The 20914-nt window shown below is 39.7% G+C and overlaps 1 protein-coding gene across 4 annotated transcripts in view; it reads right to left on the reverse strand.

Moving 5' to 3' along the window:
* The window catches only part of cnih3 (cornichon family AMPA receptor auxiliary protein 3), a 123876-nt gene that overhangs the window by 54336 nt on the left and 48626 nt on the right, over positions 1-20914 (reverse strand). For all 4 annotated transcript variants that reach the window (XR_014771941.1, XM_084737882.1, XM_084737880.1 and 1 more), the window contains exon 3: positions 19448-19495. Coding sequence is in view for 3 of the 4 variants with exons in the window: in XM_084737882.1 (XP_084594008.1) it covers positions 19448-19495 (48 nt within the window). In the remaining variant the exon portion in view is untranslated. The remainder of the gene's footprint in view (positions 1-19447; positions 19496-20914) is intronic.

Consider the following 20914-nt stretch of genomic DNA (forward strand, 5'->3'; position numbering starts at 1 on the left):
CAAAATGGAGGAAGCTTATTTGTGTCTGCCTTTTCACCTGGTGTCACAAAATAGCCTATGAAGTACACAAAAATGACGTTTCGTGTCATCAGAACACCTTTTTTTGCTTCGCATGTGTCATTGGAAACCATTTTTGTATGTATGTATGTGTATTGAGCAGAGACCACGTGTAATTGTACTTGCAAATGTTTGTCAGAATGTAAAAACAAAAGTTTTAACTTTTGTAGGTAAGTGAACTTAGGTAACTCTTTTCCCGCCATTGATGAGATATCTTGTAATTTAAGCCACAAAACTTCCCCACCAATGACAAGATATTCCGTTAATTGCTGTTTTCACTGTGAGGCTGTAGGGAACGCTGTGATGCATCATCTGACAAAAATCTGGCGCTCTAAGAAGCAGGGAACCATTGGAATTGAACAGCAGAGGAAGAAGATGGCGTTTTCTAGCATGAAAACATCAGCGCCCAGCTGCAGATCTGTGGGTCAGAGAGCATCATGACCCGGGAACTGAGTGGGGTTGTTCGCACTGTAGTCCCCGGACCTCCACAGCAGCCGAGGCACAGCCAGGCTGCATACAGCCGGGTCAGAGAGCGCCACGATCTAGGCATAGAGCCCGGACACAGAGAGGAGCTGCTCGCGCTGTGGTCCCCAGACCTCCAGAGCAGCGGTGATACAGCAAGCTCCTGGGACCTGCACCGCAGCCGGGGCAGAAATCTGGAGCACCCAGGGACACACACCTACTGTTAACCACACTGGTGACAGTGATGTCACACATGTAATATGAAGTGACACAAAAACAGGAGGTCAATAATCTGCTCTTCTCTTTCACAAAAATGCCATTTTCTCTGTTTTTTTTGTCTGAAAAGTGGATTTATTTTGACGCAACGAACTAACATTCAAGTGCTTATAAAAAAAAAAGACTGAATGAACCTTGAAGAAAATGTTTTTTTATGTCTGAAATGAGAAGATTTGCTCTTTCTTTTGACATGTCAACTTATTCATAGAACTGAATATTCTGTGGGGGTTAAAAAATAACAGAATTTTGTCAAAATTACTGTTCTGTCCACTACTTATTATACAGTTTATGGCCTAAATCTGACCAAACTGTAGCTGTTTCAAAACCACAGCAAAGTTCACCGTGACGACAAAGGTCACTCGACTCCACACAATTTAATTGTAGGGACCGGTGTATCATCTGCACGCAAAGTTGGACTACGCACTGCACGCAATTTTAAAGTATAAAGTCGTGTTATTTGTATGCAGATTGAAGAGACCGATTTGACTTTTTTTTTTAGCCTTCTCAAATTCTGAACGTCTTATGGTTGCTAATGGTGGTATAAAGTCTTGCTGTTCCAATATTTCTCAGAGGCAAGGGCGAAGTTCTGAACTGTCATAATGCTCTAAACAACGGAGTTGAATTTGACTCAAACTTTGAAAAAATGTTGCAACAACAAGCGAGCAAACCATCATAAAAAAGCGGGTAAATGATTTTGTCTCTGAGTTTCTGATATGGAATAATGTCTTAATGAGGAGGCTATGTAGTAGATGTGACCTGTCAGTTTTCCCTCCACATGTCAGCTCAGCAGCGGTCTTTATGTTTATGCATGAAGTGCTCAGAATGCACTGAGTGCCGTTTTGCCCTGGGCTTTGACTCGACACCGACTTCACTTCCAGCAGGCAGGCTGACCGCCTCACAGTTGATATTCTTGGAGCGAGTTCACACCGTGATACCGCAGAGCTCCAGGCTGGAAATAACCGCGCTCATGAGCGGGAGTCTAGTTTGTGACAGGTTGTGAGTTAAGAGGAATTCTCTTATTCTGGACATATGGAGGGATGAGTGATAAAGTGGCATCTGGATGGACAGATGGTCGGCTGATGGTCGCACCTCATGGAGTGTTTGTACAAAATTTGGCTATTCTGCTACTTGTTATATTTTACTCAATCCAGAAGCAAACTGCTATTTAAAACAACAGCAAACCACTGCTGTGAGTACACTGTATTATTATCTTTTATTGTTACTGTTCATGTTGTGTGTTTGCTGACAACACGTTCTGTAAAATCAGCCAGCTGTTGACAGATGGAGTGTGTGGAATACCTTTTCTTTCACACATGAGAACAGTTTTCCTCTTTAGCACCTAAGTTAGAATCTCCTCCAAGATGCTGTCAATACAAACACTGGGTTGGATGTATGTACAGCACTGTTGCATTACTTTAAAGATGCATTTCATCAGGCAAGAAATGTCAAGAATTGCAGGCTATCTGGAATATTTTTCTTACATTATGAATATGGTATACATTCATGCATTCATCCTGAACTTACGCTGCAGTATGTCCTTAAATACCTTTTACTCTGCAGAAACATGGCACCATCTTAACACCCCAACCAGTCGAGCTTCACAATTAATTGCAGTTGCAATAAAATTGCTACAATATTATGTAACAATATTGTAATAATATGTAATATATGTTTGGTACAGACCTCAATAAATATGTCATCACCATTTTAATTTTTTTTTTTCAACATGAGAACTGTAATGCAAAACTGATCATTTCTACTGTTCACATATCGCAATTTCAGTCAAAACAATCACAATATGCTTCAAATCATGCAGCCCTACCATCCAGTTCATTCATTCATGCCTTCAGTCTATGAAATTCCCCAAAACTATTTGTTTTTAGAATATCATGGTGTCAGAATGCAAAAAGATTAATCATTAAAAATTCATAAGAACAAAACACGTTTATTTCCTCATTTTCATTTTGTTTCTTTTTTTCTCGTTTTAAATGAAATTTTCCTTATCTAACAAATGGCTCCATCAGACAAATCAACATCAAATGAGACGAATTACTGCCATGACTATTGAATAAATATTCAGGAATACATTTTAACTGGTTAAATTCTTAATGGCAATTAATCAAAGCGTTTTGTTCTGTTTTTCATTTGTATGTCTTTGTTTTCATTGGCTTGTTTGAGATCAGATCACCTTGTTGGCTACATATATAAGTATGAGTAAAAGTACAGACCTGAAAATCTACTCAAAAAAAAAAAATGAGTATTTGTAAGAAGTTACTTCCCACCTTGCTCGAGACTTGTTTGTGACTTGCAAAACATCGGGCCTCACACAAAAACCACTCGTACGAACAGATTTGTTCTTAAGAGGTGCGTACAACTGATTTAGGAGAACTTGTGGCATTCACCAATTTTCTCATATTTTGAATTTTCTCTCAGATATGAACACAACTTCCGAGTGGTCCAGACCTGTCGTAGAGTCATGTGCGGTCTGTTAGTTTGAAGACATTTTGAGTTGAAAAAATAAATCGACATCATCCTGCTTGACTACATTTCAGATTCCAATATAATAGTAAATATACATATAAAGCCTCTCATCATTTATTCAGTGATCTATTATTACCTGCTGTCAGGTGTATTGGTCGTACATCTGCACATGCAGGTTCATGAAGTCTCTGTCCAGGCGAACATCCTCACTCACTGTCCTCTATCTCCATGATGAATACTTCCCCTTAACCCTCTCTTCTCACTGCAGTCATCGATCGATACTGTGGCAAGTTGTTTTTTTTTTTTTTCACTCTTAACTCATTTTCATATCAAGACATTTCCTCTTCATTTCAGTGACAGTCTGACCCTCCAGTAACACGGCATTAACAGCCCTCGCAATTCCCATTTCTTTGCTTTAGCAGGTCTTCTAAAGTTATATAAGGTTTTCTGAAGTTATGAGCATTTGTTGAATCTGGCATGGCGTGTTCGTATGAGCTCTTTGTACAAAAAAAAGTAAGAGACATTTAAGACAAGAATACGAAAATGTTGCATGAGGCCCAATGACTTGCTGCCACCTCTGGTGTATATTTATATTGAATTAACACCCCCTGTGACAGTGTAAAAGAGGAATGCTACAGGCATCATAAAAGAGGACTTTATGGCAGGGAAGTGGCTTTTATTAGTGTACCAATAAAAGTATGGATATTTATAAAATGCACCAAAGGGTTTCTAGAGCAGTTTGAACTGGATATAGTGACACAAAACTCAAGTCTCTTTAGCCCAGACCAGCTTGCAGACCACCATCAGCACCAGCTGGAGGAAGTAACAGCTTTATTTTCTGACACAGTCCTCTGCAGAGACAATACAGTATGTACTGGATGACAACAAGCATGTGAAATCTGGGCTGTTTCCACTGTAAGTCGTGCAGCACGCTATTAATATTCATTTCCCGCTGAGCCTGACGCTGGTTGCAGTTTTCTTGTCAAAGAGGAGTTTCCCCCTCCCCCTCCTCTCCTCTTCCTCTGTTTCCTCAGTCTCCCTCTCAATTTGCATCCTACTCCTGCCCCTCTCTCCCTGTTATCTCTCCCCTCCTTCCCTGCCTCCACCTTCCTCTCCACCTCTCGGGTCTTCATCCCGGTAACAGTGTGTGGGATCAAGGAAGCACCGTGGTTCGCCCATAAGCTCATTATTGTGACTGACAGAACTTACACTGTTCCTGCATGAGGGATCACACACGTCTTTCCTCAGCACCATTGTTGTTGTTGTTTTGGTTTACTTGCTGTCTGCCAGCTGCATCATTCTCATTTTATAATCTCTTCCTCTGTATTTTTTACGCTTTATATTCATGCGTTTGGTCATTTTAAAGCTAAACCTATTATGTATATGTATGGAAGTGTTCTTCATTGTCATACTTTGCTTATTTGGAGCTAATTGAATTTGTGTAAGTAAATCTGAAAAATGTTTCGTGACTTATAAAGTTTAGTCACATTAATTTGTCCTCAGCAATAAGCTTAAGCTGCTGAAAGCTGATTATATGTATCAGCTGTGAACAAGCTTAAACACCACAGACTCACTTCATTACTTCTGTCCTTGATAAGACACAAATCTTACAATAGATTTGTCCTGTGTTTATTTCTTTCTTTTTTTTTCCGGCTTTAAGAAACTGACAAGAGCAAATATTACAATATATAAACACAATTATTACCTCCACCAAGCGGGGTTTTCTGTTCGGTTTGTTTGTCTGTTTGTCTGCAGGATTATGGGAAAACTAGTAGTCATATTTTCATGAAACTTGGTGGGAGGATGTAGCATGGTCCAAGGAAGAACCCCTACATGTTAAGGCTGGGACCATAAGCTTATCTCACCATTCGAGGCTATCACAATCTCAGGTGGCAATTTGATATATAATGCAATTCTTAAGTATTGCATTCTGTGAGCATTGCAATTTGATACGACTATTTAGTAGTTTGTTTTTTTTTGTTTGTTTGTTTGTTTTTAAGCACTAAACCATGGGGAAAAGTTGAATCATACACTTGTGTATAGCCTGTATATCATGAGTTATTTTCATAACAACAATGCACATCACATGTCAGTCTTGGAGTTTTGTTTTAGCAGTATCATTTTATACTGCACTGAAAGGAGACACAAAAAATCAAACTGGTCCCAAAATATTTTTAACCCACTGGCAGTTTTGAGTTTTGACCCTTTGAGGTTGCTGTAGCTGGTCAGTGTGGAGTGTTTTAGAGTAGCAGGTGCAGTTAGCAATGTGAAGTCAACAGCTATTAGTTTGTTTCCACAGATCAGAAAAAATACTGTTTGAAAGTATGAGCACACATGTCATTCTATGTCAGGCATGTAACGGAAAATGGATTGTGAAGATAATCCCACGATTGAAATGTTAGTTTTGGTTAGCAGGTTAATGAGAATTCCCATTATGTGTTAGCATCAAGCTAATGGACTAAACTCTTGTTATTTTGCACATACAAAATGTAAATCATGATACTTGAGAGAATCAGTTTTCGGCCACCTTATTTAATTTTGGAGCAGATCCAATATGTCGTTAAAACTGTGTGTATGTAAGAAACAAGCAGTGATTACATTGTCCTTGCCAGAAAGGACAAATGCCAAATGCCAGTACAGCAAGTCTAAAGAAACCACACAAACCAATGATTTTAAGTCCATTAATTAATGAGTTTCACTCAAAGGTCAAGGATGATTTTATGTAATTTTTTTTTTTTCCTAATTGTTGTACACTACGTACAGGGATACTGGAAGTCAGTCACAGGTTGGGTCGCTGAGAGATCAGTGTGCATAATGATGTCACACTAAATGGTGCATGATATTCATGTTTTTGTATTAATTTAACTAGTTAGGATCATTTTTATCTAAAACTTATCAACAATAATTTGAGAACATTTTAGACTACAGCAGACAGCAAACTTAAACAGCAATATACTTTTTGTCAAAGCAACCACATCAACTACACAGTCAACAACACAGAACTAATGCACGGGAACTGTTAAATGCAGAAGCTCATCCCACCGTCGTGATGAAAAAAATCCTTCATTACAGTCATTATAATGAGAAACTTTGTCAAAGTAATTAGTATGTCAAAATAATAACTTAGCATTTCATCGTTTCTTATTAGTTTGAGATACCAAATCATTGTCTTTAGAAAGTTTCTCACTATAATGGCACAATATATATAATGACAGACAGTGCATGGACAGACATTTCATAGGAGAGGAGATGGGCATATATAACACAAATCTAGCTGCTTGTCATTGTTAACAGAGACTCCAGTCTGCAGTGTAAACCACAGAATTTAAAGTAACATTAGGCTTCATGATCAAAGAAAGTTTATATCACGTCAACACTTTTGTTCATATTCGTACGCGTCCTTCCTTGTGCCCGTCCACGTAGGAACTGTCTCTCTCTCTGCTGCGAGTCTGAATCACACTTAAATAGCATGGTGGTTTTCCAGCGGTTCCTACCAGGCTCGAAATCTGACCCACCTCTGATTATGCGCACAACATTTCACTTGATGTTGCCCAATCAGAATATCAACAAAAGATACTGGCGTCTAAAAACTGAACTGGACAAGACAGAGATAGAAGAGGAAATGGCAAGAACAGCTGGGGCAGTAGATGAGGGGCATCAATACCACTGTGGCCACTGGGCATGTGGGGCATTTTGTTGAGTGAGAATTCTTGCCTCAATCTAAATAACCAAAATAAGCCTATTTAAAGCTTACTGCTAATCATGTCTTGTGATACATCGACTTTAACAATCACACATACTGATTTTGTTAATTATAAACCCTCAAATATCTTCATTTGAGCCAACAGTGTTTTGTCTTGTTTCTGCGTCTGACCCAAGTTTAATTTCAGCAGTTTACATACATGATATGCACAGCAGATGTCAGGTGCTAGTGTTTACCACACCATGATTTTCCACCACTTCCAGGTCACAGTTCAGTTAAGTGAACTTATGTTCTCTCTGCGGTGCTCATTTCCTCACTGCCTGTGACCCCGCCGCGCTCTTCACGAGTGGTTTGTTGATTTCCTTTTCACCTGGTTCACTGATTTCAACTGTGGCCATGCTCAGTGAGGCTAACGCTTATGGGAGAGCCACTTGAGAGACAGGAGGGGCAAAAGGGCAGGACTGTTCAAAAATGTAGGATGGTTTTGTTGGTTGTACTTTTCAGTTACGAATACCAGTCCAGCATGAGGTCAGCGCTTAAGGTACATTCCACAGGGCTCAAGTTCAAACCCCCATTACACTGAAATGTTTATATCATACTGGCTAACAAAAGTACGGAAGCCCTATAGAGCAAGTGAGGAAGAAATTCAGGTGAAGTCTGATCTGAAATAACACTTTTGTTTTTGGTGATGAAGTAAAAAAAAAAATCTAAGACTTCTTCTATACACACAGAAGTTTTATTTCTCTCAAATTTTGGTCAAACTGTATTATTGATTATTTATTATTTGGCAAGATAATCCATCCACCTGACAGCTGTGGTATATGACACTGACATGGCCCCGACATTCATGTCCTATCACTGTGCCTAAACAACCAACCCAACCAAAAAAGACGAGCTCTAGCCAATAAGAAGCAGCGAGTCATGACTTCACCCTACTTGGAAAAAAATGTGGTATTTTAATTAAAAGTCAACTGAAAGAAAATATGACTATTCTTATTCTTATTTAGAACATGGGGTAGTTGTGTACCTCAGTCTCTTGTGGCCAAAATGAGTATTACAACAACAAACACTCAGAAAAATGATGCTGACAAAGAAATCACCTGCCAAAACTTCTGTTTCACCTGCTCTCAGGAAGAAGAAGAATTACATACTAATACTAAGTGTTGACAGGGTCAAACCCCCCCTGAGTTGCACCTGCCCACACAAGCTGGACCTGCAGGCCCACCAGCCCCAACACAGAGATCAGAAGATTATAGCCACCAGTCTGTGACATGTAGCAGCATAGATAATATGCATAAAACTGTCCATGCTGCACTTAGTGTCCTTTACATTATAGATTTATTCTGCAAACCTCTGCATTCACCTGATCATGCTGTTTGTTTCACTTTGCCTTAATTCAATATTTATTTATTTATTTGAAAAACATGTTTGATATTAATTGAACTGACCTATGTCACTCAGTGGGACATGGCAAACAGCATGTCTGAGATTTGTGTTCATCAGAGTGAACTTTACTGAGATATAACACAACTTCTTGTTACCAAGAGAAAAACATTCCTTTATAACTTTTATATTTGTTAGTTATAACTATCAGTTACGATAATCGATTCAACAACAAGTGATGTAAATTGGACTTGAGACTTAATATCGGTTTGAAAAAGTAGATCTGGCTTATTTTTAAACTTTGTGTAAAAGTGCCACCTGGAGGCTGATTGGTGCCATGCTATGCACAGAACCTGATTGGGGCACAAGAAACAACTGCACCACGCTTTGTGTTGATGTTGAGGACTGATTTTTTACAACCCTTAATTTTGTAGTTTTTGCATATTTTCAGCTTTGGGTAAAAACACCACCTTGCACCAATCAGCACTAAATTGTGCATAGATCCTCAGTGGGACATGGGCAACTACTGCACCAAGTTGTGTGTCAGCACAAGTAATATTTGTCAAGATATACAACATTTGTTGAAAGAGGCTGATTGGGACCAATTTTTTTTGACAGCTTCAGGGGAACATGGATAACTAGTGCACCAAGTTTCATATTAAAATGCACGATTGTTGCCAAGATATGAACTATTCCCTGTGAGAGCGCCACCTAGTGGCCAATTGGTACCTAATTTTGCACATACCCTCAGTGGACCATGGGAGAGTACTGCACCATGTTTTGTGTTAGTTGAAGTAATATAACTCATGCATTTTTTTGTATTATCAAATCTGTGTGCCAAATTTAATGCAGCTCAGACTCAGAGCCTAGGAGAAGGTCGAAAAAAGTAGTTTTTTGCATATTTTGGGTGGGTATCCTGGCAGAGAGAGGCGTGGCCTATATCCCAGGGAACCCATGAATGTAAGGTTTTTGAATGAGCGATGCATTATGTGGGAGTTACATGCGAAAATGCATTTACCCTGATTATAGCACCACCTGCTGGTGGACATGTACCATTTTTGGTGTCTGCCGCATGTACAAGACTCACCCCTGCTTTGCACTGGCCAGTCCCCCTGGGCTTGGACCCCTAAGGACAACCCTGACAGAACTTTATTTTCACCTGCCAACTTTATTTCCTCCTGTTTCGCAGATAGAAAAAAGTAATTTAGAAACATAGTCCTGGGAAAACCTTATTCGTCATGTTTTCTTAAGTCATAAACACAGGGGAGAAAACAATTTAGATTGGACTTAGGAAATGGATTATCAGATTTGTTTTTTCCTCACTTGTCTCTGAGGAATTCCGTACACTCGGGCCTTTGAATGATAAAAAGCAACCTGAGTTGAATGAACATTACAGATGTTTATCAAATAAAGCCGACTTTTATCACATTGTGCTTCTTCTTTTACAAAATCAAGTTTTAATCAGATCATTCATGTCTTTATCAAAACAGAGTTCATACTTGAGTTCAGTTGATTCAATCATTCTGTCAGCAGCTCTGCTCACTTTTCTTAATGAGTTCCTCTAAGTTGCAGCCTTTGTGTGCGGCAGCCTGCGGAGCTTTGTTCAGACAGACAGGATCCCAGTGGACTTAACTTCAACCTTCCAGCGCTGCGCAGTGAAAAGTGCCATCGCTCCTCTGTTACTCTGCTGACTGATTGACTCTGATGGTCAGACGCCCCATGGCATTAAATCCACAAGATGCTAATGAGAAAACGTAGCCCATGGGATCCGGAAACAGGAGCACCGAAGCCATTTCACAGATACATGACACCAACTAGTGCATCTGTGGCACGCAGACAACTTGCTAGCAATTATTCCTAATGTGAACCATTACAGGGTGTGAGATGAAGACATTTGTGTTGCATTTATGTGCGTTACGTCCACGAGGTGCTACAACTTTTGGCACAGAGCCTATACATGTGATGTGGAAACCGCCACAGTCACTGCTGCCTGAACGTGCAAACATGCAACAGTCATTATTGTTCATTCACAGGGAAAACACAACATGCAAATCACTGATAAAATGTTAATGAACTAAAGGGCTGTCATATGTCTGAAGACTGCAGGTGCGTTTACATGGGTATGTAGTCTTTTTTACTTGTGGTATTGCCACCATGCAGGCAAAGAACATTCAAGAATGCATTCTTTGTTTTTCTTATGCAAGTTACGCTCATCATGCTGTAGAAAATTGACTGTGATGATCAGCTTCTCCTTCTTTTGGTTTAAGGGAAAATTCAGCACTTTCCGTGAGGATGTCCAGTCAGTGCTGATTGTAAATGTAGTCAGTTGAAGCAATAAGTTCTTCAGTGCTGCTATACTGACCGAGAAAGCTGAATTCTCCTGCTGCAGCTGTTGTTATTCCTGCATCAGTGATGTCACAGTGATGCCGTTGGCATTAAGGAAGAACTACAGGCGATTTCAGCTTGGATTTCTAGTCTCCACCTCTGGGTTGCCAGAGGGTGTGCAAGATGAGCTATGTTTTGCCCAACAAAGTACACAGCAAACTGAGAAGAGTGAATTATAATCTGAGCAAATGCAGAGCTAATTATACTCTGGATAGAGTCAAATCCCTTTTATTTAAACTCTCAGCTGACAAACAGATTGATTTAAAAACAACAGTGTTTTTACATCAAAATAGTAAACGGCATTCTAGTAAAATTAACTCAATTTATGCTTAACTCATGACGTGGATGTGACACCTACGATGTTCAACGTCATACAAACATCTTCCTCAACTGAAGCCAGATTTTTCTGTCTGTCTTTTTTCAGTTGTGAGCCACAATTTACATTACGCTGTAAAGTTTGAGAGATGTTTTAAAATAAATGTATTTTAACCAAATCTGACCTCTTTATTTTAGCAAACTTTATTAGTTTTTATTTTTTAGTAATTAAGAAAAGCTATATTTACACCTGACAGTGTTAATATGTGGGTAACACTTCATAGTTTCGAATTATTACATGAGAGAGTTAAAGTCTAATACTACTTACAAGAGTTGAGAAAAAACTAATAGTGGTTAAGTGTTAAATTTTAACTCCAAAAAGTCAGTAATTACACTAAATTAGTTTTAAAGTACCAACTCCCCAGAAAGAGTTAAATTAACCCATATAGACACTTTTGGTTGTAACAGCTATAGGCTACAGTTGTGATACACAGCAACATGGGCATAGGCATGAGACATTTGCATGCAATGCAATGCATCCTGGTCCCTGTAGGCACTGCTGCACATCTCTCCGAGCAGGAAATATAGCAAACACTGCTTCACTTGATTACATTTACCATCAACGCTGACTGGACACCAGCATGAAAAGTGCTGAAATTTCCCTTTAAAGTTGTTTTACATAGTTTGGTTGACAAAAAAAACAACCGTGTTTCCATTTCTCCAGGAGGGGACAGTGAGTGTGATTGGTTGTTGCTATCCTGTGGCTCTCAGCAGTTGCAGCCTTAAGCAGCCTTAAGCCTTAAGAGTCCCTCAATAAACATAAAAGACAAAAAAAAAGTGAGGATTCAAGTTGTTTTGCAAGAAATAATGGCATATTTTTGGATTTTTAAATGCATTATGTACGCTTTCAGCATCTTTGGTGGCTCCATATAGACCTAATCCAAAGAATTCCTTTAAAAAAACGAAACAATCACATTTTTTGCTTTGGAATGAGAAGCCTTCCCTCTCTCATCAACTGCTAGTCTGTATTAAAAAGCAACACATCAACTGACATAAAAACAGCTTAAACAATTCCCTAAAATTAAATTCACAACAAAACCAATGCCATGTTTTGCTTAGGAATGAAATGTGTCTGACACGACTGGTAGTTCAGAATGAATTGGGCTTTATGGTCTTTCAGCACCATGGACAGCTCACTACAGGCCTGGAGAGGGAAAAGGAGAGCAAACAATGAAGGACAGAGAAGCTATGGAAAAGAATAAGCGGGTTGCTGCCTGTACACATTGAGTGTGCAAAGTAGTTTATTTTATCGATATTATTTTCATTGGTAACAATAACCCTCTGATGCCTGAGTGCTGAAAATGCTTTAATAAGTTCATCTTGGTCGAGACATTTCATTACTTCATGCTCAATTGGAATTTGAACAAGAGCTGACAGACGCTCCTGGAGCATGAATGTTAATTCACAGTTACTTTGTACATCATTGATAAAATGCCACCAAATCAGCTGGATTTCAGTCACAGAGACCCTGCATCTGATCAGCCTCTGTGATGGCAGAACAGTTTATACTCTCCTAGAAATATGGAACAGTTTTTCTGTTTTTATTGAGTTGTTTGTCAGATGCAAACTGGCTTGATGTCACATTTACAAGCTGGCGGGTGGGAAATCACTTGCACTTTGCCCGCAGTGTCCTGTTCACAGGGCGTCCAGGGTCTGCGGTGCTTTGCTTTCAGCCACAGTACTGTTGAAGAATTTCTGGCAGAGCCCACAACCCAACAGGCCATCAGTTCTTGGAAAAATGAAGCCTTAAAACACTTTGGGTTGCAGCATGAAAAGTGCAACTGCAAAAGTACAACATTTCTCACAGGTAAGAAGATGTATTGATTCAAATCAAAGTGTATCTGTTCCATCAAGCTGATATGAGACACCATTTGTTATTTTACTTTAATTAGGTTTTGGGGTGATTGATGAGACCTGGCCTTGTAACATATTCAGGTGCTTGTAATTGATAGGTAATGAGGCCCTTATAAGATGCTTATTAATATTAATATGCATTTATAGGACTATATAAGTGTTAATAAAAGCATAATAAACATGTTTATTGCTAGATTATGAGACATTTACAAGCCATGTTACAAGAAACTTATTTAGCAGATTTCTCAAGAATGTTAATAAAGGCCTTATAAGGTTCTTATAATTGTTAATAATAGCATTATAAGCACATTTATTGAGTTTAACTAACTTACCCACTATATCATTGTTAAACATTAACTAAGCTTTTGTTCTTGCTGTATTAAGATTTCAACACATTTTACTATGCATTTATTAGCAATTCTTAGCTGAGGAAAATAATCCCCAAATACTAACATAAAAAAAAAAAGAATAACTGTTAACATGTGCCTTTATAAGCAGTGTTCATACTTAAGAACTGGTGCACCCAAGATTCATAGTTTACTGTTAATAAGTAGTTAATAAAGGATTAACTGACCCTATAAGCATTGTTCACATTTTAGATTTGGTACCTTCAAAATTCATAGTTTACAATTAATAAGTGCATAATAAAGGACAAATTAACCTAAATAAGCATTCTTCACAGTTTAGAAGTAGGTAGGTAAATCCTAAATACCTACATAAATGTCTTAATAATGCTATTATAAACAATTATAAGAAACTCATGGTGCTTTTATTAACATTCTCAAGCAGTCTATAAAGTGTTAGCAAGTTTCTTATAAGACTGTTTACAGATGTCTTATCATGTAACATTAAACATTTATTATGCTACAATTAACAATTGCACAGTCTTATTAACATGCTATGTTTATAAGCATATTATAATCTCATTACTTAATAATTAATACAAGCACCTTAATATACAGTGTTATATCTTTCTTTCTTTGCAATCAATTCTTCATCCATTTCTCTCATTTTATTGCAGCTTATGCAATGTACTGTGTATTTGCATGTGGTTTGTTTGTTTTTTTTTTCTCACCATGTGATCTGAGTTATAGTGTTCATTCCCCTCTGGACCACCGCTGTAGTGACCCTTTGTAAAGAGTAGGGTAGCAGTGCTAGTGAGTTAGCAGCTCGTACATACACCAGATACAAATTGCATTTACTGCAGTCAGTGCTGAGGCATTACCACGGAAACCATGGACTCATGGAATCAGTCACTCCTGATAATACATCGTGAAATGAAAGATCCTGTTTACTCACTCGGATCTGCACAATCACCAGTGTGCACACATGCATGCTGCACACACATCCCACACACAAACACAGTCGCACTGAGACCGCTGTGCCGCAATGATGCACACAAACATGTGCGCCTCCACTAACACACAGGCATGTGAATGTGTGCACTATGCACATGTGCACACCAACACACACACACACACACACACAGTGCCTAACAGAAGCAGAGATCACAGCTCAGCACAGCACCACTCAATTTCTGACTCCTCTCTCATCTCTTTCCAATGTGAGCAGACTCACACACACATACACAGAGCCATAGAGAAAGAGAGAGGAGGGGGGGAGTAAGATATAAAAAGGACACAGAAAGCAGAAAAATACAAAAGCCAATGAGAGCAATGACAGCTCAAGAGGGGTGTGAAGTCAAAAGATTCTCCTAAGTGGAGGGAGCAGAGTGCAAAAGGAGGAGGGGGGAGGGAGGCCATCTGAAACATTTTCAAATCTCCAGAGGGAAAGAAAGAAGTGTGGACATATGGGATATTTATGGATATTTAATTATTAGATTGTGTAGGTTTCAAATTAGGGATGTGAGGTTGTTTGGAAGCTTTGACAATGGAGCATCATAGATGTACATCGTGAAATGATTACTCCTACTTATCAAGAAGACATCCATCCAACCATGTAATTAAAAGTGAGTATAGGTATCATTAAAAACATTAATTATAGGATAGTCAGAGATGTAGGTATAGTATGATCTGCCTTTGAAACAAATCTGAAGAAGTGAGAACATCAAGAGCCTGAGTTGGAGCAATCTTGGAACCCATCAGCTGTCATCTGACTATGATTTAGCAATAGCTAATGCTGTGGCGATGTTTAAGCATACAGTCGACTAAACCCGCACATCCCTAATTTATGAACGGCTGCAGACTCCACGGATGCATAGTAGTTCTACTTTCTGCAGTGTTACACATGTGCAGCCTGGTGGTGCAAGGTAATGCAAGGTATACAGATGTTGAAATGTTCAAATTTACATACTCTTTGGTGCGGAAAGCATCATTTCAGCTTAAGTTTGTGTTCTCACTGCTTCACCAACTACTTCCTTGTCTCTGTGACAACTTATGAAGACCATTTTCCACAGGACATTTTTTTGAAAGCCACTGAGTTGATGATGTGACACAAGTGAACGGCAGCCAAAGTTGAGTTTTGAAGACAGCGTGGCAGCGATTAAAAAAAAAATACCCTTGGCACCTTATAATAAAGAGAGTCTATAATGCGCTGCGCTCATCCTCCGTCACCTCCTCATTACTACACTTATGAAGGTGCAGAGACAAGCGGGGATGGAGAAAAGAGAAGAGAGAAAAACAGAGGAAGGGAGAGAAATGTTGAAAAAAGAGGAGGGGGGAGAGAGAGAGAGGAAAGGGGGCAAGACAGGTCCAAAAATAAAGGAAGGAAGAGCGCTAATGAGTACACTCAGGTTTGCTCAGTTGCTGTGACAACGCGCCGGCTCATTGCTTCAAGCCACAAGACTGCATATCTAATGAATAACGCACAGACACACACAGTTGAGAGTACAGAACACAGCATATCCCCTCAAGCTATTGTCATCTGCACGCGTTTTCAGGCGTCCAAAACCCATCAGAACACAACACACTCTATTGAGAACAAAAATGGCACGTGTCCATATGCCCACATGTGTATGAGCGCATCTGTAGTGGAACTATCAAATAGGTATGCCAACATAAACAAACGCAGCCAAGGCTTTTAACCAAATCAATCAGGACCACCGCGCCGCGACCGTGCCAGTTGGAGTGAGCTGAATAGTTTTAGTAGGGGAAAGACGAGCTCTGGAGAAAGGAAGGGGAGAAAACCTTCACAATGCAGCAGATCCTCCTGCATCAGGACCTCAGGCAGCCTCACTGACAGGCACACTATGCAACAGAGTCGAAATATAGCTCATAAATTGTGTGCGTGTAGTTCACAAACGGTGAAAAGGCGTATGAATTTGACGAGGTGTTTGAAAAAGCATATTGTCACTTGAGGAACTTGGCAGGGATGTCTCTGCTTTAGTGCCTGAGCCAATAGATAATGCCGTTCATCAATCACCTCATACACTGGACCAGGGTTAGACTAAAGATGATACACATACTGTAAGATGATAGATATTTGTTTTGCTGTTTGCCTCTTTTGCTATCTCACCTCTGCTGAGGAAGGTATCTGTGGATGCATGAGGTAGCTGAGGGCTGTACTGCGAATCTATGAGCAGGATTATAAGATGTGTTCTGTGATTAAGTACCTTGATTTCTCAGTTATTCAATTTACTGGATTGGCCGAAAGCGATCATATGTAGTTATATTATTTACAGTGTGAATCGTTTTGTTCAAGTCAGTTGAATTTAGTCAACCCATTCTGAGTTCTTCTTTTAAAAGTGCTTAATAATGTCGGTATTAGGGCTGGCTTAAATCCTCTAAAACTAATACCAGTATGCTTGAAGTGATACTGACACCAACAGAGTACTTTATTTGATGCTTTTTTTTTGGTGGTATCTCGTCAGGCTGAACTGCCAGATTGTATAGGTTGCATGCAGAGATGGGCGACCTGGGTCATATGACTTGAGTCCAAGTCGTGTCAGAAATTTCATGGCTTCAGACTTGAGACAGATGACTTGAAAGGACTTTACTTTTTCTCATGAAAGATTTACATTTTTATAGATATTCATACCGACTAACCAAATGTATAAATACAAGGACTACTAGGGAGTTTGGTGATCTCGCTCTCCATTGTTATTCATTTTGGAGACTTGTTATTGATCGCCACAAAATGTCAAATGTCAGTGAGCTTAATCAGTACAGAGTCTAGCTGGCTTTAATTAGCTACACAGATTGCACAGCAGTACAGACACAAGAAGCTTGACAACACAACATACTTGACCCTTCGCTAAGCTCCGCCCTCCTTAGTTACTGTTGCTAAGCCTGCCAAACTTTTCATTCTTGCAGTTTACAGGGATAAGAGTGGCAGATTTAACATCGAAACTGGGAGTAACTGTTGAAACACAAAGTCTTTGAATCCTTAGAGGCGTAAACAAAAGCAGCTTCTCATTTCTACCTGACTATGGTGGATTTTGTCGGTTAAAATAATGACTCAGAAGTGAAATTTCAGCTGGCTGATTTAAGCTAGTTTTGACATTTTGTTTCCATCTGACATGTTTTAAAACAAGAACCGCGTGCAAGTGTAAATGTAAAGTTACCAAGCAGCTGCATGCATAACATAATGTTAATGCTTAAAGAGGCTAAAGCTAACTTACATCTCAGCAAACACTGGTCGGACGGTGAAATACGGCAGGTATATCTACATGATAGATGACAGAGATACATTCATTAATGTGGGAAAAGGAAGTGCAGGGACTAGGTTAGTGCAATGGACTTGGAGACAGATCACTTGGCCAGATCAGCCGGACCGTGATCGCAGAAGATAGCCGGCATGGAGCTGAGCTAACTCGGCTTAGACCTGAGACAGCAAGCCAGAAAGAGATGCATCGTCATCGACCCACTTTGATTCTGCATCAGCCCACATCTTCCTCCTCAAAACCCCCACATAACAAACACAGATGCAGTGGTATCTAACAAGTTTGGCTGGAGGTAAAGGTACTGCAGCTAGTAAACTAGCATTAGTCAACTGACATGCTAACGTTTGCAGCTCATGTCACAGCAGATGAAGACAAAATTACACGTGATCTTGTGTTTCACGTTTTTGAGAGACGACAAAGAAGACGCTGTCGTCCAGAGTCATGAAACACCGGGTATCGCTCTTCTCTGATCCTCCTGCACTCCTTAAACATGTAGAGAAAGGGAAAGCTTGACAGCACTAGTTACAGTTGCTAACCTGTGATTGGGCAGTTGCTGTTTGGAGGTGGGGCTTAGCAAAGGGTCAGTTGAGGGTCCACAAACAGGCCTACAATCTTGAGATATGCTGGGCCTTCGGAAAAGTAACATATGAACACATTACTATGACTTTAGAAACTGAAATTACGATTCTGTGTCTGAAGAAAAATCAATCTACTTTATATTTCATGTAGCTGATGATATATTGATTTCATGGCAGGTTTGAAAAGTCTGCGCTTTTTCATGGAATCATATATTGATTGGAAAGCAAATTAGATTGGGAGGTATTCTACTTTTAGCTGCTGCTTGGTGACACTGTGGTATCAGGTCTGCAGCTACCTCCAATGATCCCTGCACTGTATGTCACAGCTGCAAGGCAAGTCCATCTGGAAGAGAGTTTATGTGTGTGTGCATGTACTGTATGTTGTTTGTTGTGTTGTTGTGTTCATGCATGTGTGTGTTTGTCTCTGCACAAGCACTGTAGGGAGAATGTCCTCCCCAGGGGCCAGCGGAGGGCCTGGGGGCTCCAGTTGACAACTCTGATAACCAAGATCAGCTGCTCAGCCAGCGAACCTCCAGCGTAAACAGGCACGCACATACAAACGCGCGCACACACATGCACGCACACATGCACGAGGCGTGCAGACACAGTGTGAGTTTCAGAGAGGTGGAGGGAGAAACAGATGTCACATTGAAGCTGGGAGGAGGCCTCCTCTCATCCTCATACTGAGCGCTCAAGGCAAACTGTCTGCACACACACACACACACACACACACACACACACACACACACACACACACACACATACACAGACAGCATGGCTCTGCAGAGCACAGCACAGAACCTCTCAATCTCTGTCTCCCCTTTGATGTCAGTTCAACATGAGGCAAGAAGACAAAGGAAGCATCACTGTGCAAATCAAAAATTCATTAAAAACTGAACTACTGAAACTAGACCTGCAGAATACTGATATGCAGCTCTGAAAACTCACAGAACTCAAAAATTCAAGCACTAAATTGTCAAGCAGCAGCCTTGCATTTCTAAAAAGAGATGAGGAAATAGTGAGAAATGCCGCCAGGGTTCAGATGACACATTTAGAGGATATAAATATACGATGCATGTATGATAGATTGAAGCCAAATCATGTTTAATACGTTAGTATCAGATACAAGGTGAGAGGAAGGTGTCATCTGCAAACTGTCGAAAGATATCGATCGATCAGAGTGTGTATTCTTCAGTGATTAATAATTCCAAGCCAGATATCGATTATACTCAGAAGTTGAGCAACACACACGAGATGTCCCACTTTGCTTACCTTCCTCAGCAGGTTGCAGATCCTCTCGATGTTCCGCAGTCTCTCCCTCTGGAAGGAAACAAACAGGGAAAAAAAAGGTAAGTTTATAACTTTCTGGGTTTCACACAATATTTTGTTATTGATGATTCTGTCAGTTGAGTATGCTGACATCTGGTGAAAGGTGAAACAGAATAGAATGGTGCAAGTTTGTTCTTGTACTGTACTCTACTGGAAGGGTGAAAAAAAGTTCAAATGCATCTCCAGGGAGATGTTCATATGTTAGAAAATATCTCCCATTAGAAGCTACAGAGAAAGTAACAGCCAAATATACATGAATACATCTTGGACCGTATTTTCACCTTGAAAACTGTTTTGATTCAGGACACTGGCCTTTCCTTGTTTTTCCTCACAGCTCTCTCTCTGTTGTAAGGTGAGAACTCTCGTCATCCGCAAACACCATCTAATGTGGTGTTCCCCAGGGGTCAATTTTAGGTCCTATACTATTTTCTATTTATGCTCACTTTGGGTCACATCCATAGGCATAACACAAACCTATTAAAGTCTAAACTGGAGTTTTACAATTTCGTTGACAGCACTTTGTACAAATCCACTGAAATTTTTAAAAAATGGTCAAAGTATGAGGATACAGCGCAGTGGAGGAGACAAAAAGCTGCAGTCAAGTCGGACAGTTTTCAGTAGATTTATGAGAGAGTAGAAGAAGAGACACGAACATCCTGTTAGATCACCTGTAGGTTACCTGTAGTCTGCAGATCATGATCATAGCTGAAGAAATAAAGTGCGTTCTTGATCGTTGATTGAAGTTAAAATAGAAGAGATCCTCCTTTTGACGATTTTAGAGGAGATATTAAGAGTTTTTTCTCAGCAGTCACTTTACTTATCACCATGTTTATGTAACTTTACAATATTTCAATATTTGAGTGTTCTCAGCCTGTTTAATAAGCTGTAAAATGCTTAAATCAGCAGTTGCCACAATGCTGACTCTAAGAGCCACCATTTCACCAAAGCTTTTAACTTCATCATCAAATATTAACTTATTCCTATAGAGATGCAATCTGGACTTGACTGGCAGCGCTGCGCGTTCCACAGGGGGCGAAGCACGACTCTGGCTGCTTATAAATCATATATTGATCTGAGCGTCACGCTGTTTGTGCTGGTGGACAGTCAGTTTGACTTCATCTCTGCCTCTCATAAAGCCGGCTGCAAACGTCAACAACAGAGGCTCCATGGGAACGATGGGGTTTATATAAAAAAAATATTTAGGCATATACAGAACATCAAAGCCAGCACGTCTAGAGCTGAAATAATATTTAATAGCTGCATAAGAAAAACAGCATCAAAATGTGCTGAAATAATTGGAGTGAAAACACACTTTGCTGCATATGAACGCAACATTTACAAGTGTTTCTGATATTTAACTTATTGTATATGATTTTTTCATATACTGCAAACCATGCAGGGTATCTGCAT

Source organism: Lutjanus erythropterus, chromosome 15 (assembly GCF_056507025.1).
Source record: "Lutjanus erythropterus isolate fLutEry1 chromosome 15, fLutEry1.hap2, whole genome shotgun sequence".
Lineage (NCBI taxonomy): Eukaryota > Metazoa > Chordata > Actinopteri > Lutjaniformes > Lutjanidae > Lutjanus > Lutjanus erythropterus.